The sequence below is a fragment of the Zalophus californianus genome, chromosome X (assembly GCF_009762305.2).
Source record: "Zalophus californianus isolate mZalCal1 chromosome X, mZalCal1.pri.v2, whole genome shotgun sequence".
In the NCBI taxonomy this organism is placed as follows: Eukaryota; Metazoa; Chordata; class Mammalia; order Carnivora; family Otariidae; genus Zalophus; species Zalophus californianus.
In genome coordinates, this window is record NC_045612.1 from 97,778,212 (window position 1) to 97,799,922 (window position 21,711).

The 21,711-nt window shown below is 36.8% G+C and overlaps 1 protein-coding gene across 1 annotated transcript in view; it reads right to left on the reverse strand.

Moving 5' to 3' along the window:
- CFAP47 (cilia and flagella associated protein 47) overlaps positions 1 to 21,711 on the reverse strand; it is a 525,897-nt gene that overhangs the window by 178,422 nt on the left and 325,764 nt on the right. The window contains exons 46-49 of the mRNA XM_027608633.2: positions 15,355 to 15,551; positions 14,284 to 14,427; positions 13,299 to 13,472; positions 8,842 to 8,953 (exon numbers count right to left, since the gene is read on the reverse strand). Of these exons, the coding sequence (XP_027464434.2) occupies positions 8,842 to 8,953; positions 13,299 to 13,472; positions 14,284 to 14,427; positions 15,355 to 15,551 (627 nt within the window). The remainder of the gene's footprint in view (positions 1 to 8,841; positions 8,954 to 13,298; positions 13,473 to 14,283; positions 14,428 to 15,354; positions 15,552 to 21,711) is intronic.

Sequence of the window (21,711 nt, forward strand, 5' to 3'; positions counted from 1 at the left end):
TGCAACCAAAAATGGGGGCACTAACCGCTAGGATAAATGAGGCAAAAGAGAGAATCAGTGATATAGAAGACCAAATGATGGAAAAATAAAGAGGCTGAGAAAAAGAGATAAACAACTACAGGATCACAAGGGCAGAATTCGAGAGATAAGTGATACCATAAGACAAAACAACATTAGAATAATTGGGATCACAGAAGAAGAAGAGAGGGGCAAAAGGTATATTGGAGCAAATTACAGCGGAGAACTTTCCTAATTTGGGGAAGGAAACGGGCATCAAAATCTAGGAGGCACAGGGAACCCCTCTCAAAATCAATAAAAATAGGTCAACACCCCGATATCTAATAGTAAAACTTACAAGTCTCAGAGACAAAAAGAAAATCCTGAAAGCAGCTCGGGAGAAGAGATATGTAACCTACAATGGTAGAAACATTAGATTGGCAAGAGACCTATCCACAGAGACCTGGCAGGCCAGAAAGGACTGGCATGATATCTTCAGAGCACTAAACGAGAAAAATATGCAGCCAAGAATACTATATCCAGCTAGGGTGTCATTGAAAATAGAAGGAGAGATCAAAAGCTTCCAGGACAAAAAAAAACTAAAGGAATTTGCAAACACGAAACCAGCCCTACAAGAAATCTTGAAAGGGGTCCTCTAAGCAAAGAGAGAGTCTAAAAGCAGCATAGACCAGAAAGTAACACAGACAATATACAGTAACAGTCACATTACAGGCAATACAATGGCACTAAATTCATACCTTTCAATAGTTACCCTGAATGTAAATGGGCTCAATGCCCCAATCAAAAGACACAGGCTATCAGATTGGATTAAAAAACAAGACCCATCGATATGCTGTCTGCAAGAGACTCATTTTAGACTCAAAGACACCCCCAGATTGAAAGTGAAGGGGTAGAAAACCATTTACCATGCTAACGGACACCAAAAGAAAGCTGGGGTGGCAACCCTTATATCAGACAAATTAGATTTTAAAACAAAGACTGTAATAAGAGATGAAGAAGGACACTATATCCTACTTTAAGGGTCTATCCAACAAGAAGATCTAACAATTGTAAATATCTATGCCCCTAACATGCGAGCAGCCAATTATATAGGGCAATTAATAACAAAAGCAAAGAAACACATTGACAACAATACAATAATAGTGGGGAACTTTAACACCCCCCTGATTGAAATGGACAGATCATCTAAGCAAAAGTTCAACAAGGAAATAAAGACTTTAAATGACACACTGGACCAAATGGACTTCACAGACATATTCAGAACATTCCATCCCAAAGCAACAGAATACACATTCTTCTCTAGTGCCCATGGAACATTCTCCAGAATTGACCACATCCTAGGTCACAAATCAGGTCTCAACCAGTACCAAAAGATTGGGATTACTCCCTGCATATTTTCAGACCACAGTGCTTTGAAACTAGAACTCAATCACAAGAGTAAAGTCGGAAAGAACTCAAATACATGGAGGCTAAAGAGCATCCTACTAAAGAATGAATGGGTCAACCAGGAAATTAAAGAAGAATTAAAAAAATTCATGGAAACCAATGAAAATGAAAACACAACTGTTAAAAGTCTTTGGGAAGCAGCAAAGGCAGTCCTAAGGGGAAACAATATAGCAATACAAGCCTTTCTCAAGAAACAACAAAGGTCTCAAATACACAACCTAACCCTACACCTAAAGGAGCTGGAGAAAGAACAGGAAATAAAGCCTAAACCCAGCAGGAGAAGAGAAATAATAAAGATCAGAGCAGAAATCAATGAAATTGAAACCAAAAGAACAGTAGAACAGATCAACGAAACTAGGAGCTGGTTCTTTGAAAGAATTAACAAGAGGGCGCCTGGGTGGCTCAGTTGGTTAAGCGACTGCCTTCGGCTCAGGTCATGATCCTGGAGTCCCAGGATCGAGTCCCACATTGGGCTTCCTGCTCAGCAGGGAGTCTGCTTCTCCCTCTGACCCTCTTCCCTCTCGTGCTTTCTATCTCTCATTCTCTCTCTCTCTCTCAAATAAATAAATAAAATCTTTAAAAAAAAAAAAAAGAAAGAAAGAATTAACAAGATTGATAAACCCCTGGCCAGACTTATCAAAAAGAAAAGAGAAAGGACCCAAATCAACAAAATCATGAATAAAAGAGGAGAGATCACAACCAACACCAAAGAAATACAAACAATTATAAGAACATATTATGAGCAACTCTATGCCAGCAAATGAGATAACCTGGAAGAAATGGGTGCATTCCTAGAGATGTATCAACTACCAAAATTGAACCAGGAAGAAATAGAAAACCTGAACAGACCTATAACCACTAAGGAAATTGAAGCAGTCATCAAAAATCTCCCAACCAACAAAAGCCCAGGGCCAGACGGCTTCCCAGGGGAATTCTATCAGACATTTAAAGAAGAATTAATACCTATTCTCCTGAAACTGTTCCAAAAAATAGAAATGGAAGGAAAACTTCCAAACTCATTTTATGAGGCCACCGTTACCTTGATCCCCAAACCAAAGACCCCATCAAAAAGAAGAATTACAGACCAATATCCTTGATGAACATGGATGCAAAAATTCTCACCAAAATACTTGCCAATAGTATCCAACAGTACATTAAAAGGATTATTCACCATGAGCAAGTGGGATTTATCCCTGGGCTGCAAGGCTGGTTCAACATCCGCAAATCAATCAACGTGATACAGTACATTAACAAAAGAAAGAACAAGAATCATACGATACTCTCAATAGATGCAGAAAAAGCATTTGACAAAGTACAGCATCCTTTCTTGATCAAAACTCTTCAGAGTATAGGGATAGAGGGTACATACCTCAATATCATAAAAGCCATCTATGAAAAAGCTACAGCCAATATCATTCTCAATGCGGAAAAGCTGAGAGCTTTTCCCCTAAGGTCAGGAACATGGCAGGGATGTCCACTCTCACCACTGCTATTCAACATAGTATTAGAAATCCTAGCCACAGCAATCAGACAACAAAAATAAATCAAAGGCATCCAAATCGGCAAGGAGGAAGTCAAACTCTCACTCTTTGCAGATGATATGACACTGTATGTGGAAAACCCAAAAGACTCCACCCCAAAACTGCTAGAACTCATACAGGAATTCAGTAAAGTAGCAGGATATAAAATCAATGCACAGAAATCAGTGGCATTCCTATACACTAACAATAAGACAGAAGAGAGACAAATCAAGGAGTCGATCCCATTTACAATTGCACCCAAAACCATAAGATACCTAGGAATAAATTTAACCAAAGAGGCAAAGGATCTGTACTCAGAAAACTATAAAATACTCATGAAAGAAATTGAAGAAGACACAAAGAAATGGAAAAACGTTCCATGCTCATGGATTGGAAGATCAAACATTGTGAAGAAGTCAATGCTACCTAGAGCAATCTACACATTTAATGCAATCCCCATCAAAATACCATCCTTTTTTTTCAAAGAAATGGAACAAATAATCCTAAAATTTGTATGGAAGCAGAAGAGACCCCGAATAGCCAGAGGAATATTGAAAAAGAAAAGCAAAGCTGGTGGCATCACAATCCCGGAATTCCAGCTCTATTACAAATCTGTCATCAAGACAATATGGTACTGGCACAAAAACAGACACATAGATCAATGGAACAGAATCAAGAGCCCAGAAATGGACCCTCAACTCTATGGTCAACTCATCTTTGACAAAGCAGGAAAGAATATCCAATGGCAAAAAGACAGTCTCTTCAACAAATGGTGTTGGGAAAATTGGACAGCCACATGCAGAAGAATGAAACTGGACCATTTCCTTACACCACACACAAAAATAGGCTCCAAATGATTGAAAGACCTAAATGTGAGACAGGAGTCCATCCAAATCCTAAAGGAGAACACAGGTAGCAACCTCTTCGACCTCAGCCGCAGCAACTTCTTCCTAGAAACATCGCCAAAGGCAAGGGAAGCCAGGGCAAAAATGAACTATTGGGATTTCATCAAGATAAAAAGCTTTTGCACAGCTAAAGAAACAGTCCACAAAACCAAAAGACAACCGATAGAATGGGAGAAAATATTTGCCAATGACATATCAGATAAAGGGCTAGTATCCAAAATCTATAAAGAACTTATCAAACTCAACACCCAAAGAACAAATAATCCAATCAAGAAATAGGCAGAAGACAGGAACAGACAGTTTTCCAAAGAAGACATCCAAATGGCCAACAGACACATGAAAAAGCGCTCCACATCGCTCGGCATCAGGGAAATCCAAGTCAAAACCTCAATGAGATACTACCTCACACCAGTCAGAATGGCTAAAATTAACAAGTAAGGAAACGACAGATGTTGGCGGGGATGCGGAGAAAGGGGAACCCTCCTACACTGTTGGTGGGAATGCAAGCTGGTGCAACCACTCTGGAAAACAGTATGGAGGTTTTTCAAACAGTTGAAAATAGAGCTACCATAGGATCCAGCAATTGCACTACTGGGTATTTACCCCAAAGGTACAAATGTAGGGATCCGAAGGGGTACGTGCACCCTGATGTTTATAGCAGCAATGTCCACAATAGCCAAACTGTGGAAAGAGCCAAGATGTCCATCAACAGATGAATGGATAAAGAAGATGTGGTATATATATATATATATATATATATATATATATATATATATATATATATATACACAATGGAATATTATGCAGCCATCAAAAGGAATGAGATCTTGCCATTTGCAACGACGTGGATGGAACTAGAGGGTGTTATGCTGAGTGAAATTAGTCAATCAGAGAAAGACATGTATCATATGACCTCACTGATATGAGGAATTCTTAATCTCAGGAAACAAACTGAGGGTTGCTGGAATGGTGGGGGGGTGGGAGGGATGGGGGGGCTGGGTGATAGACACTGGGGAGGGTATGTGCTATGGTGAGCGCTGTGAATTGTGCAAGACTGTTGAATCACAGATCTATACTTCTGAAACAAATAATGCAACATTTGTTAAAAAAGAAAAAGAAGAAGATAGCAGGAGGGGAAGAATGAAGGGGAGTAAGTCGGAGGGGGAGATGAACCATGAGAGAGAATGGAAAAACAAACTGAGGGTTCTAGAGGGGAGGTGGGTGGGGGGATGGGTTAGCCTGGTGATGGGTATTAAAGAGGGCACATTCTGCGTGGAGTACTGGGTGTTATGCACAAACAATGAATCATGGAACACTACATCAAAAACTAATGATGTAATGTATGGTGATTAACATAACAATAAAAATTTAAAAAAATAAATAAAATGGTCAATTTTCACTATTTGTTCCATGGTCAGAGAGGCATTCAAATTCAAGTCTCCATATCACATACTTGAAACATGATTGTGGCTCACTGCAGGCTGCTGCAAAAATTCTAAAGTCATCCATTTTTCAAAATTTCAACCTACCTATCCGTATGACATGATACCCACTGTGGTATATGCTCTCAGTATCCCATGAAAACCCCCTCTGCAGACAGTTTCCATATACAGCATTTGTTTCCTATGACTTTTCCAGTGGGGATTGATTCATTGCCATGGGAATCTGCCCTAAGAGCAAACGTTAGCCAATGATGGACTGGAGTTAGTAAATGATTACCACAATTTGCTTGCCCTTTGGCATGACAATTCTCTCTGAAGGTCCCCAGGGATCTTCCCCAGGTCTCAGGAGTAGTCTGATATCTAGCTTACTTTTCATTGACTTTCTCCCTTTAGCATCTTACCTTCCCATTCTCTCAGAGTGCTTCCTGTGATCGACTCTCATCTAACCACTTGCAATTAAACTCTTTTCTCAGGGTCTTCTTTTAAGAGAAGAAACACAAATACTGAGAACTGATGAACTAGAATATTACTAAAGGCTCCTAAAGGATCTTTCAGATCTAACTGCCCTCTCTTGCCCCTCCTATTTGTTTTATATTTTACCTCTAGATTTTTCTTTCCAAAACTCTGTTGACTCACGCTCCTTAGAAATCCTCAGTGGCTCCCAATGCAATAAGAAGTAAAACAAAACTCTGCCCATCAAAGTCTGCCTGTATTTCCAACTGTATGTCAGCCGGCATTTCCTACCACAAACACACTGCAGACACACTCCTCTACTCATTACTGACATGAAGTATCTTCTCTGTGTTTTCAATACGGTTGTTTCCTCTGCTGTAATGCCCTCCCCACCATATTGGCTAATAAATCCCAGCTTATCCTCTGAGGTCTAAATCAAATCCTTTATCCCCTAAAAAGACCTCTCATACCCCCAGTGTTAGGGTTAATATTTCCTGCTACCATGCTCCCCAGTGCCATGTTTAAATTTTGGTATATCAGAGTGTACCTTTCACTGAGATGATTTATGGATATGTATTTTCACCACCATATATGAATTCCTAGTAGGCAGGAGCCATGATACCCATCTTTGTATCCATGGCTAATATTTGAAATGATTAACAAACCTATATTCCAATCTGCCCAATGAGAAAGGACACCGGATGAATGTCCTGAGGCACCCAGATGAGTCATGTTTTAACCTTTTAGTTGCTGCTGGCTTGTTGGGAAGTGATGGGGGGCCTGTGGGAGGGACTATGGTGGCTATAGTGGTTAAGGGTTTTACTACAGTGGAGCTCAAACAATTGAGTATTTACCAACATATGAGGAAAAGCGTCTGTTACAATATTTTAAGAAATAGGGCATAATTGGTTGGACGTCAGCTTTGTTCACAACTACTATAGTTATCAAGGCTTCCCAAGTTATAGGTCTTTTGTAAATAATTGTTATATAATTAAGAACAGAACTGAAAAGAAGCACAAAGTTTTTTAAAAAGACCATTGATACATGCACACGGATACACTTCTTTAACCAGCACAAATAGGAATATTCTCATGTACAGATGAAAATGTTATAGTCTGTTTTTTTAATCACATTAGATTAACAGCTGTTCAGAAGGCAATTACATTTACACTGTTTCAAGTATTGTGTAAGTTTTCTAACAATAATATCAATAAAAGTGTACTTAGCTTTCTTTACAGGCTCACCTTCTCCAAATCATATCAACATTAATTCACCTCTAAGAGACTACTGCCCTGGAAAGAGCAATCATGATAGCATCTTGCAAATATTTTTCAAAATTATGAAGCCTGCAAAACCTCTTCTGTAGCCAGCAACATTTACTAATTCATCCCCAATTAATGATGTACCCGGAGTCACCTTTAACTTCCCCAAATTTCTTCTAAAGTCCTTCAAACCAGCATTTTAAATGAGTCCATATCTGTTCAGTGAAAATATGTATTGAAATTTTATGATCTCCGAAAGGCTGCCAAACTAACAAAAAAATGACTATACAAAGGAAACACATATTAAATATGAGTACTTAATTATTCTTAGCTCCATTTCCATAACTTTAAGAGTCTGATTCATAGACAAGGGGTTTTGTTTGTTTAAGGTAGTCATACACATTTCTAATACAACAATGTTGTGCAGTTTGAGGTTCCTCGTATGTTCTTTCTCATACATAGCAGAACCCTCTCCCTTTTGTAGAACAGGAAACTGAGATGTAATATGTTTATCAAAAACAATGGCAAATCTGAATGATTCGTTGCCCTTTACAAAAGACTAGTTAACATTCTGAAACTAAGGGAAATCCGCCAGTAGGGCTGTCATTTGATTATTAAAATGAGAAGTGAACTTTAGATTTCTTAAAATCAATTCAAATCTTCTGAATCCATAAAAAAAGACAAAATAGGTTAATTTATTGAAATACTAGGAATAGGTTCACTATACCTCAAAATCTACCCATCACATAGAGAATTATTAATTGGCTTTGCAAAGCGAAATGTCTGAAAATTGGTGGGAAAATTTCAGAAGATGCTAATAACTAAGACTGGTGATATGTGAGGTCAAGGCCACTAGAACAAGACAATGTGGGTGGGCAAGTTGGTTCTTGCTTTACAGCACATTCTGTTCCAGTGGTATTGAATGGATCACTCTGTTTGCCATTCTGAAGTTTCCCTTCTGCTTATTAATAGCATTGGCATGCTAGGTATAGATCCTTCTATGCTAAGGATAGACCCTTTCCTAAAACATTTTTGTTGAGGCAAACAGGGTTGAGACACTAGTCCTCCTAGGGAACACAAGATTGCTACTATGTGTATACTTACAACACTTCTAAATTATATCCATTTACCTACGTTATGATGATTTCCTCAGCAGGATTCAACCACTGTGGGGCATTTAATTTTCTCCCAAAGAGGACAACTTATTCCTTTGATGAACCACAGTTCCTCAGTTCTTCCCTATGACTCTTCTACCTTCTTAAGCACCCTCCCTTCAAAAGTTTATAAGGAATACCCCTCAGCACTGTTCCCATGCAAGCAATTCTGTTCAGGAACCATCAGGGCAATTTGTACAAATGAATGTTTTATTAGAGACAAAGGAAAGAAACTTCACACACCAAAGACTTTAACCTATTTTTTCATGTGTTAATTCAGTGCATATGCTTGTTTTTATAACACCTATTCCCATAAACAAACATTCTCATAAGAGGCTGCCTGGCTCATAAATTGGTGTAAGTATTTGAAAGTATCAATCACAATTTTAAATGTAAATACCCTTAACTAAATATTTATACTTCTAGAAATTTGTCCAACACATACATTCAAACAAATGGCCAAGACAGTATAGCACAAGACATAAAATGTATGTCTCAAAGCTCTGACTGAAGTAGGAAACTAAACTTCCCTCTGGGTCATTTATTAGAAAAGGGAAATGTAAACTATATTTTTTATTTCTTCTCATGATGTATCTGCTCTAGTGTGGTGGTTAATAATATTTTACTAATGGTTTTCTTACCTTTGAATACACCACGTTTCCAAGGGGATACATGTAGAATATATGGAACTGTATTATCAGGGTCTATGGTGATGTATGGGTTTCCCCACACTATTGGAAGATCTGAAGTTACCTAGAAAAGAGATTTCAAAGAATTACATAATGTCAATATTTACATGAAATTTGTGTAACAAGCTTAAAGCATAGAAAAAACTGAAAACTTAAATACTTCCATTAAAAACTCTTCACCTTTAAATGAAAAGCAAACCAGAAAAACACCACATACAGTAAAAAAAAAAAATCTGAGGAGAAACCTCTGAAAAAATAGAACAAAGAAAATGATTCTTACAAAAAGAACAATGCTTATTTTCTGTTGCTACTTGTAGCAAGATCACTGATACTTAGACAACTTGAATATCTTTTATAAGCCATGCATAATTTTCTTTATGCAACTTGATGTGCAAAGGATGAACCATTTCAATGAATTCTACATCAATATTAATACAGTAAATAAAGAATATTTAAGCAGCATTTGACCATAACTCTGGTTAAATCCAACTTTCAAATACCCACCACTGCCTACGCAAACAGTGATCTACTTGGTGTCGATAGGAACAATTCAAAGAAATCATATAACATGTGGTCATTTGTGACTAGCCTTTTTCACTTAGAATAATGTTTTCAAGGTTCAACTGTATTGTGGTATATATCAATATATCATTTCTTTTCATTGACAAATGATACTAACTTGTATGATATGCCACATTTTGTGTATCCACGTATAAACTGATGGAAATTGGGTTGTTTCCACTTTTGTCGATTATGACCAATGCTGCTATGAAAACATCTATGAGCTTTGAAGTGGACATAGATGTTCATTTCTTATGGACATAGATGTATCTAGGGGTGGAACTGCTGAAGCAAATGATAACTCAATGTTTAACCTTCAACCTTCTGAGTTACTGGTTTCCAAAACTGTTTTTCAAAGTGACTGCACCATTTTCTTTTACCAACAAGGCATAATGGCTCCTATTTCTCTACATCTTCTCTCAAAGTTTTTACTGTCTGTCATTTTGATTATACCCATCCTAGTAAGTGTGAAGTGGTATCTCGTTGTGATTTTGATTTGCATTTCTCTAATGGCTAATATGTTGAGTATCTTTTCATGTGCTTATTGCTCATGTGCCTACCCTCCCTGGGGAATTATTTATTTATTTATTTTTAAAGATTTTATTTATTTGAGAGAGAGAGATTGAGAGAACGAGTGGGAGGAGGGGCAGAGGGAGAAGCAGACTTCCTGTGGAGCAGGGAGCCTGATGCTGGACTCTATCCGAGGATCCTGGGGTCATGACCTGAGCCAAAGGCAGACGCTTAACCAACTGAGCCACCCAGGTGCCTGGGAACTATCTATTTAAACTCTGTATGTTTTGGGGTACCTGGTGGCTCCATCAGTTAGTGTCTGACTCTTGATTTTGGCCCCCCAAGTTTTTTATTGAATAAATACCCCTCAAATTGTTTTAAGTTTTTGTTTAATTTCAAGGTCTGAAAATTTTCACTTTGACAATTTTTGCCAGTGTTTTATTGCTTTTGAGGTATGCAACTCCTTGCTCTACCATTCTGGAAGTCCCATATCTGCTGTTTTCCTTATTGCATAACTATTTTCTACTACTTGATCACTTGGATAAAATGCCACAGCATTTTACCTGTATCTCAATTACGTTCTCTGATTTTTTTTATTTTCTCTTTCATACTAAGGAAGTCCCAACCTTCTGCTGAAAACTATTCTTGCAGCAGTAAGATGAACTATAACTTAAAAGGTTTTTTAAAAAGGCATAACAATGACTACTAGCTTCAGTGCCTGGGTGGCTCAGTGTTAAGCATCGGACTCTTGATTTTGGCTCAGGTCATGATCTTGGGATCATGAGATTGAGCCCTGTGTTAGGCTCCACAGTGGGCATGGAGCCTGCTTAAGATGTTCTCTCTCCCTCTTTCCACCCACCCCACTGCTGCTCACACCCTGTCTTTCTCTAAAATAAAAAAGACTACCACAGCAATGAAAAAGAGAACAATGAAAAGAATATACTGAGTTTGAGTTGTTAGCAGATTGTCAAAGTGCAGGTGTACAACAAGCAGTCGAGAATGAGGGACTGACATAACACATACATCTTGAATAAAGTGTAGATGTGGCATTTGTACCTTGATGAGAGTGTGAAGCCAAGAAACTGCCAGGTGAGATGTTGTAAAGACTTAGGAATACTTTTGAAGATGGAAACTTGAAAAGACATCAGAAGGTTAGAGGGATAAAAGAACCAGATAAATAATAATCAAGAAATGGCAGGGAAATGAGGAATACAGAATGATACAAAATAAAAGGTGAAGAGTGTTAAGAAGGCAGACAGACACTGTCAAACACCACAGGAATTTTGAGGCACATATGTTGGCAAAATAAGTAATTTTTCTTGACCCAAAGTCAAGGATGATCTCTGTGGCAGGAGTTTCACAGCAGAGTAGAAGAGGTATAAACCACCCGCTGCAAATTAAGAAGTGATCATGATATCATCACTTTTTCAGAAAGTTTAGCAATCGTGGACAATAAACATGATAATAGTTGAGGAAGGAGTAGTATAAAGACAAATTTGCTCTGCTAAATTTGAGAATATTCATAGATTATAGATTAAGGGAAATAATTCCACAAAGAGGAAGATACTCAAAGAGAGAGGAAGAGCAGGGGAAAAGAATGTGAATCAGTCTTGAGTGCACTGAGGTAAACTTCATTTCACGGATGGAGGAATAAAGATGGAGAGTCAGAAGCATTTCAGTGGTACTAAAGCAAGAGTATGATGAAAGCTGAAAGTATAAAGCAAAGATTCTCAGCCCAGACTTTTTCCTTGATGATACCTCAGTTGTTTCTCAATAGAATTTCTATTGAAATACAAGCAATAAACTTGTATTATGTATTATATTATGTATTAAATTACATATTAAATTAAATGATGTGAAAAGGCAAATTCGTAAGGCTCATTATTCTGTGTTGATTAAAAACAATAAATTTCAAATTAAGAAAGGAGATACTGTACCTATTGATAGTATCTCTAGGAACAAATGTTTCTTAAATCTTAAATACATTTCTGTTCTTTTATAATTGTTGAAGCTCTTTAAATATAAAAATATGGAAAATCTTCCTTGAAAAACTATTATGAGCTTGGCAATATAATCTATGCTGGGTATAAATGTGGATAAGAGAGGCACGCCTCTTTTCTCAGTTTATAATCTGGTGGAAAACAATAAAAAGGTAATAGCAATATGATATAATATGTTTGATGGCGGAAAAGGTAAGAAAATATATTGTGGAAGCACATGAGAGACATCTAATCCCTAATTTTACAATCCATAAATTTTAAAAGTTGTTCAAAATTTTTTTGAAAATACCTTTTATTATCATTCTGGGAAAGTGGCCTCTAAGACTTGCCCTAAAGAATTAAAAGGAGCAAGACAAACACAGAGAAATGGAAGACAGGGAGTTGGGTAGAGATTTTCAGACAGGAGTAAAAGTAAATACTGTTTACAAAGGGCTGAGTGCTGCTGGAGCCAAGAGTGGCAACAGATGAAACTGAGTAAATGAGCTTTTAAAGGACAGCAAAAGCCAATTCAGGGAGTACGGATTTGATCCTGAAGGTAAGAAATGATACTGACAAGTTTCAGCAGGGGAATGACAAGAGGAGATTTTCGTTCTTAATATTCACTCCATTTGCCATCCAGTAAGGAGAGAAGAAAACCAAAGCACTTATTTTTTCCAGGATTACAAAACAACAACAACAACAACAACAACAACAACAAAACCCAGAGGGTAAACCTAGAGAATTTCCAAACTTCTGTAATACCCTCTGAAACTCAGACACCTATGATCAAATAGATATGTGAAGCTTCTTTGAAGGATTCTATTAGGTACACAACAATTTGTAGATAAATGTGGGAGCGGGAAGTGGAAAAATGTATTTTAGGATTGGCTTAAATCAAATGAGGAAAGCCAAGTGTAAAACTTCATAAAAAATAAAGATGTAAATAATTATGCACTTCTTCACATTCCCACTATTATTGACACTGATAAATGATAGGATATACTTTTGAAATTTTATGTCTACAGATTTCACATCAAAATTTTAAGAGCTGTCGAAAATACTTTTGAAAATGCCTTTTATTATCATATATAATTTATTCAGGTGAAAATACATGATTCAAATAAGTAGCTTTTAAAGTGTTTTATGATTATATACTAATACTTAGATATAAAACTTGTTTGGTGCTATTTCAACTTTACAAGTGAAATGAAATTTAATAGCTGTTGGCCTAACAAAAAGTAGAATTCTAAACATCTCCTTATGTGACACTTCACCTAGTTAAGTAAATGTTTTTAAAATTTCATATAATTCAATATAGTCCTTCTTAAAATAATTTCATCCTTAAAAAAAAAATCTTACCTTAAATGTTTGGATGGTCTTTGTATAATTGGGCACCATTATGGGTTTATTTGTCATCTTCCCTACTTGACAGTCTATAGTGATATGTTCCAAGGCCAGGGGTCTTTTTCCAATCCCTTTTATGTCAAAGACATACTCCATACCATCTACTTCATTTTGTAGAGTAAGTCTGCCCTGTGACAAATCAGCCAAATTTCAGCTCTGTAGGAGTCACAGTTGGATGTCAAACAATCTCTGCTATCCTATTAACTTTGAATCTGATTAATGAAATGAGCTTTCAAGGAGGTGTCAGTCACTGACTTTTCTAGCTTATGTATAAATACCTCTACTGAATGAATAAAGATGAATTTCCTGTGAAAAGCTCTGTATTTCTCTTTGCTTTCTCTAAATGACAGAGTTTATATAGGCATTCTCATACATAGCAATTATATGCATTTTTATGTCCTTGTCAAAGAAATATGTCTTAAGAAAATATTCTCTGAAGTACCAACTACCTTAATGAATAAAAACAAAGGAACAATGATGTTACTTTGTTAAACGTGTTACATAAAAATAATCTAGACACAAGTACTGGCAGCCAATGGCATTGTGAATTCAGAAATTTTATCCCTCAAGTTAAAAGATTTATTAAAGTTTCAAGCAGAGGGCGCCTGGGTGGCTCAGTCGTTAAGCGTCTGCCTTCGGCTCAGGTCATGATCCCAGGGTCCTGGGATCGAGTCCCACATCGGGCTCCCTGCTCGGCAGGAAGCCTGCTTCTCCCTCTCCCACTCCCCCTGCTTGTGTTCCTGCTCTCACTGTCTCTCTCTGTCAAATAAATAAATAAAATCTTTAAAAAAAAAAAGTTTCAAGCAGAGTGAATACTAATAATCAATAGCATAGAGTAGAACTTTTTTGCAAAAAGGTTTATCATAAATTATAAAGGTTAATATCATACATCAGTTTATTGACAAATTAATACTAGGAAAAAAAATCAATGAGTTCATACCATAATCTCACATTGCAAAATAGGTTTGAATGTAAGGGGATACTGCACAGTTTCACCTGGTCCAACATATAAAATAGAAGGTCCATAAAACCATTCTCCTTCTATAGTAACTTGACATTTCCATTTGTTCTTTGTTTTATTACTCTAAAGTATGAAAAATAATATAGAAAAATATCAGAAGGGTGATGTTGATGAAGCTGAATTACGTATTAATTCATGTTACTTTTAATAAAATTATATATTGTATTTTAAATTCCATTTCATGAGAATCACCATTTGAAAGTCATAGTTGTTAAGAACAACTATCAACAATGTGAATATACAGCATAAGGATGACTATGTATGCTTTCATTGTCATATAGAAGCACTGTCTAATAGGTTGATCCATGGGTTATTTAATATTTAAAGAAATATTTGTTTGACTGATTAATTACTGTGAAAATTATAAACTGGTCTTAGAATTACACATTCTACTCCTAATTATGGGCAATCTATCTGGTAGATTGCTCAGATAGCAAAGCTTACACATCTCATCAGAACAAATTTTTGTGCTTTGAGCAGACTTTTCTTAAATCTTTAAAAATTAAACAAACAAAACCAATTTCTAGTCTAGAAAATTCAACACTCCTTACAAATATATTACCTTCTTCTATGCTGTAGTGTCACTTTGAGAGCCAAGCTACAGCCAGTCATTGTTCTTAGTGCCCATGAACCCATCTTAATTGTGAAGATCACAACTGAATTTGAAGCAGAGATTCTCGAGATCCTAACTGCCTGGTGGAGCCAGGAATTCCCTTTTGAGTGGGAATGTGATGATAAGTTAAGGAAGTTGGAGTTATTTTTTGAAGGAAAGAGATCCAACAGAAGTGATTAGTGTGGTACGTAACACGGTACATTTATATTGAAGAATAAAGCTCTGTCCTCAATGTGGAGAAATAAATGGCAGCAGATAATGCAATTAGAAATTGTAATAGTTCAAAATGAGAGGTTTGGAGAACTTTAATTGAGACAGTGGCAGTGGGAATGGAGAAAAGTAGCAAAAAAAAAAAAATAAGTATAAGTACCACTTACTACTGGAATATGTTGGGTAAGGGCTTCAAATGCTGGTGTTTCAAATTCAAACCTGGCCTCTGGACGTTCTTCATTTACCACACCTTCAATGCAATAGACACGCACATCATACCGTGATATCAGCAAAATTTTACACGGGTAGCGTCCAGGACTGATAGGAACAAATCGTAAAGGAACTAGAACAGATCCATCTGCAACTATTAAAAAAATGTTTTAAATAGCTTAGTTATTTTTGGTGGCATAAGTCCTAAAATTCATTTTGGAGTAAAGCAATATTTAATACTACTGTATTTAATTATATTGTATAATCTAGAAGAGACTAGCTTATCCTGAAGTAACACATTACCCTTAAATCGCCAGGGCATAACCACAATAACAGAATATATCTTGTGCATAGGTCATAGGAAGGTCTACTCCATAAAGTCACTCAGGGACCCATGTTGTGAATAATACCACTATCTTGCAGGTGTACCATCAGGGACACCTCTCTTCCTCTGTTGACAGGTCAGGGGAAGAAAAGTGGCTAGAAGCTTGCTCAAGGGCTTTCCAGTGCTCAACTTAAAAGTAATACACATTACAGATGACCCTTGAACAATACGGGTTTGAACCACGCAGGTTCACTTATACGTGGGCTTTTTACAATAAACACAGTACAGTACTAGAAATGCATTTTCTCTTTCTTAGGACTTTCTTAATATTTTCTTTCCTCTAGCTTACTTTATTGTAAGAATACAGTATACAATACATACAGCATACAAGCTGTGTGTTAGTCAACTCTTAATGCTATTGATAAGGCTTCCAGTCAACAGGAGGCTATTAGTAGTTAAGTTTTGGGGAAGTCAAAAGTTATATAAGGATTTGTGACTGTGCGAGGGGTAGGTGCTCCTAACACCTGTATTGGCCAAGTGCCAACTGCACATTTAATTGGCCAGAACCAACCACATGGCTCTATCTAACTGAATGGGGGCTGAGAGACAGATATATGGAATATTTGGTGAGCATTATTGTTTGTTACTTTTCTATGACTTAGGGGTACTCTGTCCCCTAGTAATCAAAATAATTTGCAGCTTGACCAGCAGATGGAAATAATTTTTCCATCGTTAATAACCAAGAGAAGCAGAGGTATACCCAATTAATACTTCTCATATCACCTTGTTACACCATTAACCTTAAGTCAACAGCTAATATCAGTTCTTACAGTAGGCAGACTATATATATTGGCCTTTCCTTCTGAGCAACACTAATTTTTTCTCTGAAGGTCACCATTTTCTTATTTCCATGAAATGAGAAAATAGTTATAAAAATCTCTCAATGCTAAAATAGGATGTAGTATAAGAGTTTAATGCACATTTCACTGCTAATGGCAAATTTTTAAAGTAATAGATAAAAAACAAATGATAAAAAAAGAAGTTCAAAGCCTGATTCTATATGAGGAATTTCTCTGAAACCAAGAAAATAAATCAAGCCCATCAGTCAATGGACCAGACAAGTAGTATGACATTAATTAGCTATAATTTTAATTCACTCACATTTAGCACCTCAAATGTTAAAAATGGCAAACCTGTTTTCAAATACACTGAAGTTTATGTCAAGAAAACCAGTCACAACTGCAAGAACATTAATTGCCTTAAATCATTTTAAAATCAAATTGAGGATTTGTATATGTGGGTTACCTGTTGTTAGGTGTTATGTATTATAAAAACATATTAATTACATATTATATAGCATGTTGCATATTGTATATTGCTATATGTCATATATACTATATATAATGTTAGTATTATACATTGTATATTAAAACACACTGACAGTGGATCATATTTGAAATCTGTATTACATCTAACAGAAGTTCAAGATTATCAGCTGGTCTAAAGAGAAAATAAAGGCTGTCAGAATGTTATTTTTATTCCATCCCATTCAAGTACAGATTTAATTTTAGAATAAAATTTTTTCTCGTCGAAAAGGACTCCAGGCATATTTTATCATCTGTTATTCATTGATTGTTTTCATTCTGAGAGAATTATTTGAGTTGTGGCAACATCATTAGAACAAACCAGGTGAGATAATCATCTGATCAAAATTTGTTGCTTTATTAACAGAAATAAAGAAACCTCATTCTCTTTCACAAACAGATTGAAATGAAAATATTTAGATTAGGTAATTTAAATAAAATTAAACTGCTTAGAATAGGAAATTTAAGCAACTCCAACTCAACAGTAATTACTGTTCTCATCAAAGATAAAAAATCACTAGCCATTTAATAGTAAACAATAATTGAAATGCACAAGTCCTAGTATAAAGCTTCCATCAGAAGCTTTATGTTCTACACTATTTCCCTTTCCCTAAAAATATCCACTTCCTAATGATAGTGAGTCTGAAAGTGAAAGCCAAGGACATTCTTCAGTGTACATTTTCCAACTCATGAAATGTTCATGAGTAAAGACCCTAAGGAATGCACGGTGCCAGCCTCTTTCTTTGCCAGTCCGAAAAGGAATCCATCATAACAGTGGAGTTCACGGTAAGATAGTTCTATTTTTGAAGATGTACTGATAAAATAATATGCATCGTTTCTTAAACATACAAAATAATTCGATTTGAGTAATAAACATAAATAGGAGTATTATGATCTATTATAAATAAGAAGCCACTTCTGTTTCTGCATCCCTTCAGATGTAAAATAGCAGCTGTAGAAACCATTTGGATCTTTAGAAACTTGGAACTTTTACTGGCCACATTATGCCATCATGCCATCATTGTCTTTTAGGGGCAGGTTTTCTCAAAGTCCTTCCCGAATCTGCACTGGAGCAGATACCATCCATGCCTTGCCACATCCCCTGGGCATTTAAGTCCACCCTGAAGGCAAATGGCTTTATGGAAAACTTCTTTCTCTCTGAGGGCTTTCTCTGAGCATAGGAAGGTACTCAGCCCTCATGTGGATCAGGCCAGAAGTGATAGTTCATGCCTACCTTTGCAATCCTCAACAAATAATGTATCACATTGGTAGAAAATTAACCCAGGGTCTTTGACATTTAGTAGGGATAACCCTGGGTGAATTCTACATGAGCTCCTAGAGATCCCCAGTGCAACTGAGCCCAAACTGTTAACAATTGTTGTTATGTATGTTATGTATGTTATTATGTATGTTATATGTATGATGTTATGTATGTTATTACATAACATCACGTAATGTTAATGCTCATAACATCACGTAATGTTAATGCTCATTAACATTACGTGAATTGGCTTCTCCTTGCTCTCTCACTCTCTCACACTCCTACCTATGGTTCCTAAGATCACCTCTCAAACTACTTGCTCTCAAGACCTAGTTTCAGGGTCTGCTGCTGGGGATCCCCCAGCCAAACACACACCGTTAGGCCCAAGAAAGAGAGCTTCCTGTCCAGGGCCTCATGCTTTCTAGGGCCTTTGAGTGTCCTCTGTCATTGTGTCTCTGCACATGCAAGGAGTACATGGGCCCATTGGGACAGGCCTCTAGGCAACCCAGCCCCATCCATGGTCCCAGTTCATTTGATGCCATAATTCACAGTCCAAAGAGTTGGATCCCATTTCCAGGCTTGCACAGGACTCTTCTCTTTGACAGTCCTCTCACCAGAACACTCCTAGAATTGCAGCCTAAGACATGGCTATCAAGGGGAAGATGGAGACCAAAATTATTTACGTGGGCTGAGACATCCACAAATTTGTACATGAGAACCCCTTGTTGAAGGAGTGTTGAAGTTGAAGGAAGGAAGAGAACAGAGTGGGCACTTGGCCAGGGCCCAACTATTCTGTGCTATCATATTCTAGTACAAAACTCTGCAGTGGCCCAAAATTCTAAATTCAAACGTGGTCTTACAGGTTGGTTTAAAGTTATATTTGTCAAGGTGGAATAACAGAATATATTCTATTTAAAAATTTGTTAGTTTGATTTACCACTTAAAAAATTTAGACATATGGGGCGCCTGGGTGGCTCAGTCGGCTGGGCGACTGCCTTTGGCTCAGGTCATGATCCCGGAGTCCCGGGATCGAGTCCCGCGTTGGGCTCCCTGCTCGGCGGGGAATCTGCTTCTCCCTCTGACCCTCCCCCCTCTCATGCTCTCACTATCTCATTCTCTCTCTCAAATAAATAATAAAATCTTTCAAAAAAATTTAGACATATGGTATATGGGCTTTCATTTGTACTTTTGACCTGGTATCACATATGTTAAGAACAATCTGGACCTGTCCTTTCCACCCCCACTCTACTCAGATGCTCAGATGTAGCTCAGCTAGTGCCTTTCCCTCACAGATGATCCTGGTAACTGTGGCAGTTGCCAGGGTTCTATGATTAAAGATAACCAAATATATCTAAATTTACCAGATTACACTTACTGAAGGAAATAAAGGAAATAAAGACAGACTCTCTCTAGTGAAAGAATACATAATTTTATATGACATTAGCTACTAGAAGAAGTCAGTGTGCTCTATAGTTTTTGAAATAACCCATAAAAATATGCTGCACTCATATCCTAGGAAAGGTCATGGTTGGCAGAATAAGTCAATACTGCTCTTTTGGTCAGCTATCACTACAAAAACAAACTACCTCAAAACTTAGTGGTTTAAAGAAATGACCATCTATTTGCTTATGAGTCTGTGATCTGACCTCATTCAGGAAGGCTTATCTACTTTATGTGTTATTAGCTGGGCTCACTCATGATTTGGGGCCTCAACTAGGAATTCTGGCCAGGAGCTCTCTAATCTATGAGATGAGCCAAATATGTTTCATATAGTACATGAAGAGTACTAGCTGCAAAAGAAAGCCCTAATATACAAATGGTTATCATATATCTGCTACTTTCACATTCCTTAGTAAACCATTGGCCAAAGCAAGTCACATGGCCAAGACCAGGGTCAACAAGGAAGGGGAGACTACATGAAACATGTGTACAGGCAGACGTGATCCACTTGAGCTTTACTGAAACAATTCACCGTATCTTAAGTGCAAAGAAAGACACATGTATAAAACTAGGAAGGTGAGAGTTAAAAATCCCGTTTTCTAGTTTTAGCTCCCTTTCCTATATTGTGTGACCTTGGGCAAACAATTTAAAGAGTCTTTTTTTTAGCACATAAGTTCTTAATCTGGTTAAATTAAGGAGTAAGATTTAATCAACGGCTTTTAAACATCTTATTTTTTGGCTTGGGGGGGGGTACTGTGTCTGAAAAATACCTAAGACAGAATTTCAATATACAAATATAAAGCCAAGTAACCTAGAGTTGATCTGGTTGAAGATGAGAAGCTAGAAGCTTCCATTCATTTCCACAGCCCCCCTGTAGACAAACAAAAGCACTTTAAAGGAATGTCAAGGCTCTATAGAATATAATTTGATTAACTCACCTCTATTAGGTTTCTTTCTGCCTTAATATTTCATGATTAGATGAAAGTACATCAGAAATTTGGAAGAGACTGAGTAATACAGTAAAATGGTTATTATCTTCTAGAGTTATTTAGGTATATTATTAGCAAGCATATCTTAATTCAGAAAATGAGGTACCAAGAGAATTACTATATTTATGATACAAACTGATTTATATAAATGAATTTATAATAAATATTTATTTGTTGTAAATTAATGCATGAGTAATTATATTTTCCCATTTGCTAATCCCACTTCCATCTACTACTAGAAAGTTTCAGTGCAGATTTGTTTTTTCTATTCTACAAATAAAAAGACCAAATCACATGCTAGTTGGAATTTTACCCATTTTAGTTACTTTATTATGTTCTTATTGGCACATGAGCATCTGCCGCACAAATACTCAGGTAAAGTATGTGACAGACTCACTGCGTGCTAACGATTGCTCATTACTGAGCTTCCTCATTTAATATCAGAAACATGAAGTATGCCATAGACTTCACATAAACAAGGAAAGGATTCAGCAATTACAAATTTTAGAGTGTGTTTGATTTATTTTGTAAAATGTCTTCTTTTTTTTTTTAAGATCTTATTTCTTTATTCGAGAGAAAGAGAGACAGAGACAGAGCATGAGCAGGGGGGAGGAGGCAGAGGGAGAGGGAGAAGTAGACTGCCTGCTGAGTAGAGATCCCAGGACCCTGAGATCATGACCTGAGCCTAAGGCAGACACTTAATGGGCTGAGACACTCAGGTGCCCCAAATGTTTTCTTTAGTAGAAGTGTAGTTTAGTATCATCCACTCAGGGAAAACTGTTTTCTGAAATGACTTGCTGCTTAAATTGTTAAACTTATTATACTACTCAATAAAGTAACAGCAATTTAAAATGATAAAGACCCATATTATTTATGGACAAATTCAATTTTTGAAATACTGGTTAAATTGGATTTTATCACTTCAAAAGAGGCTC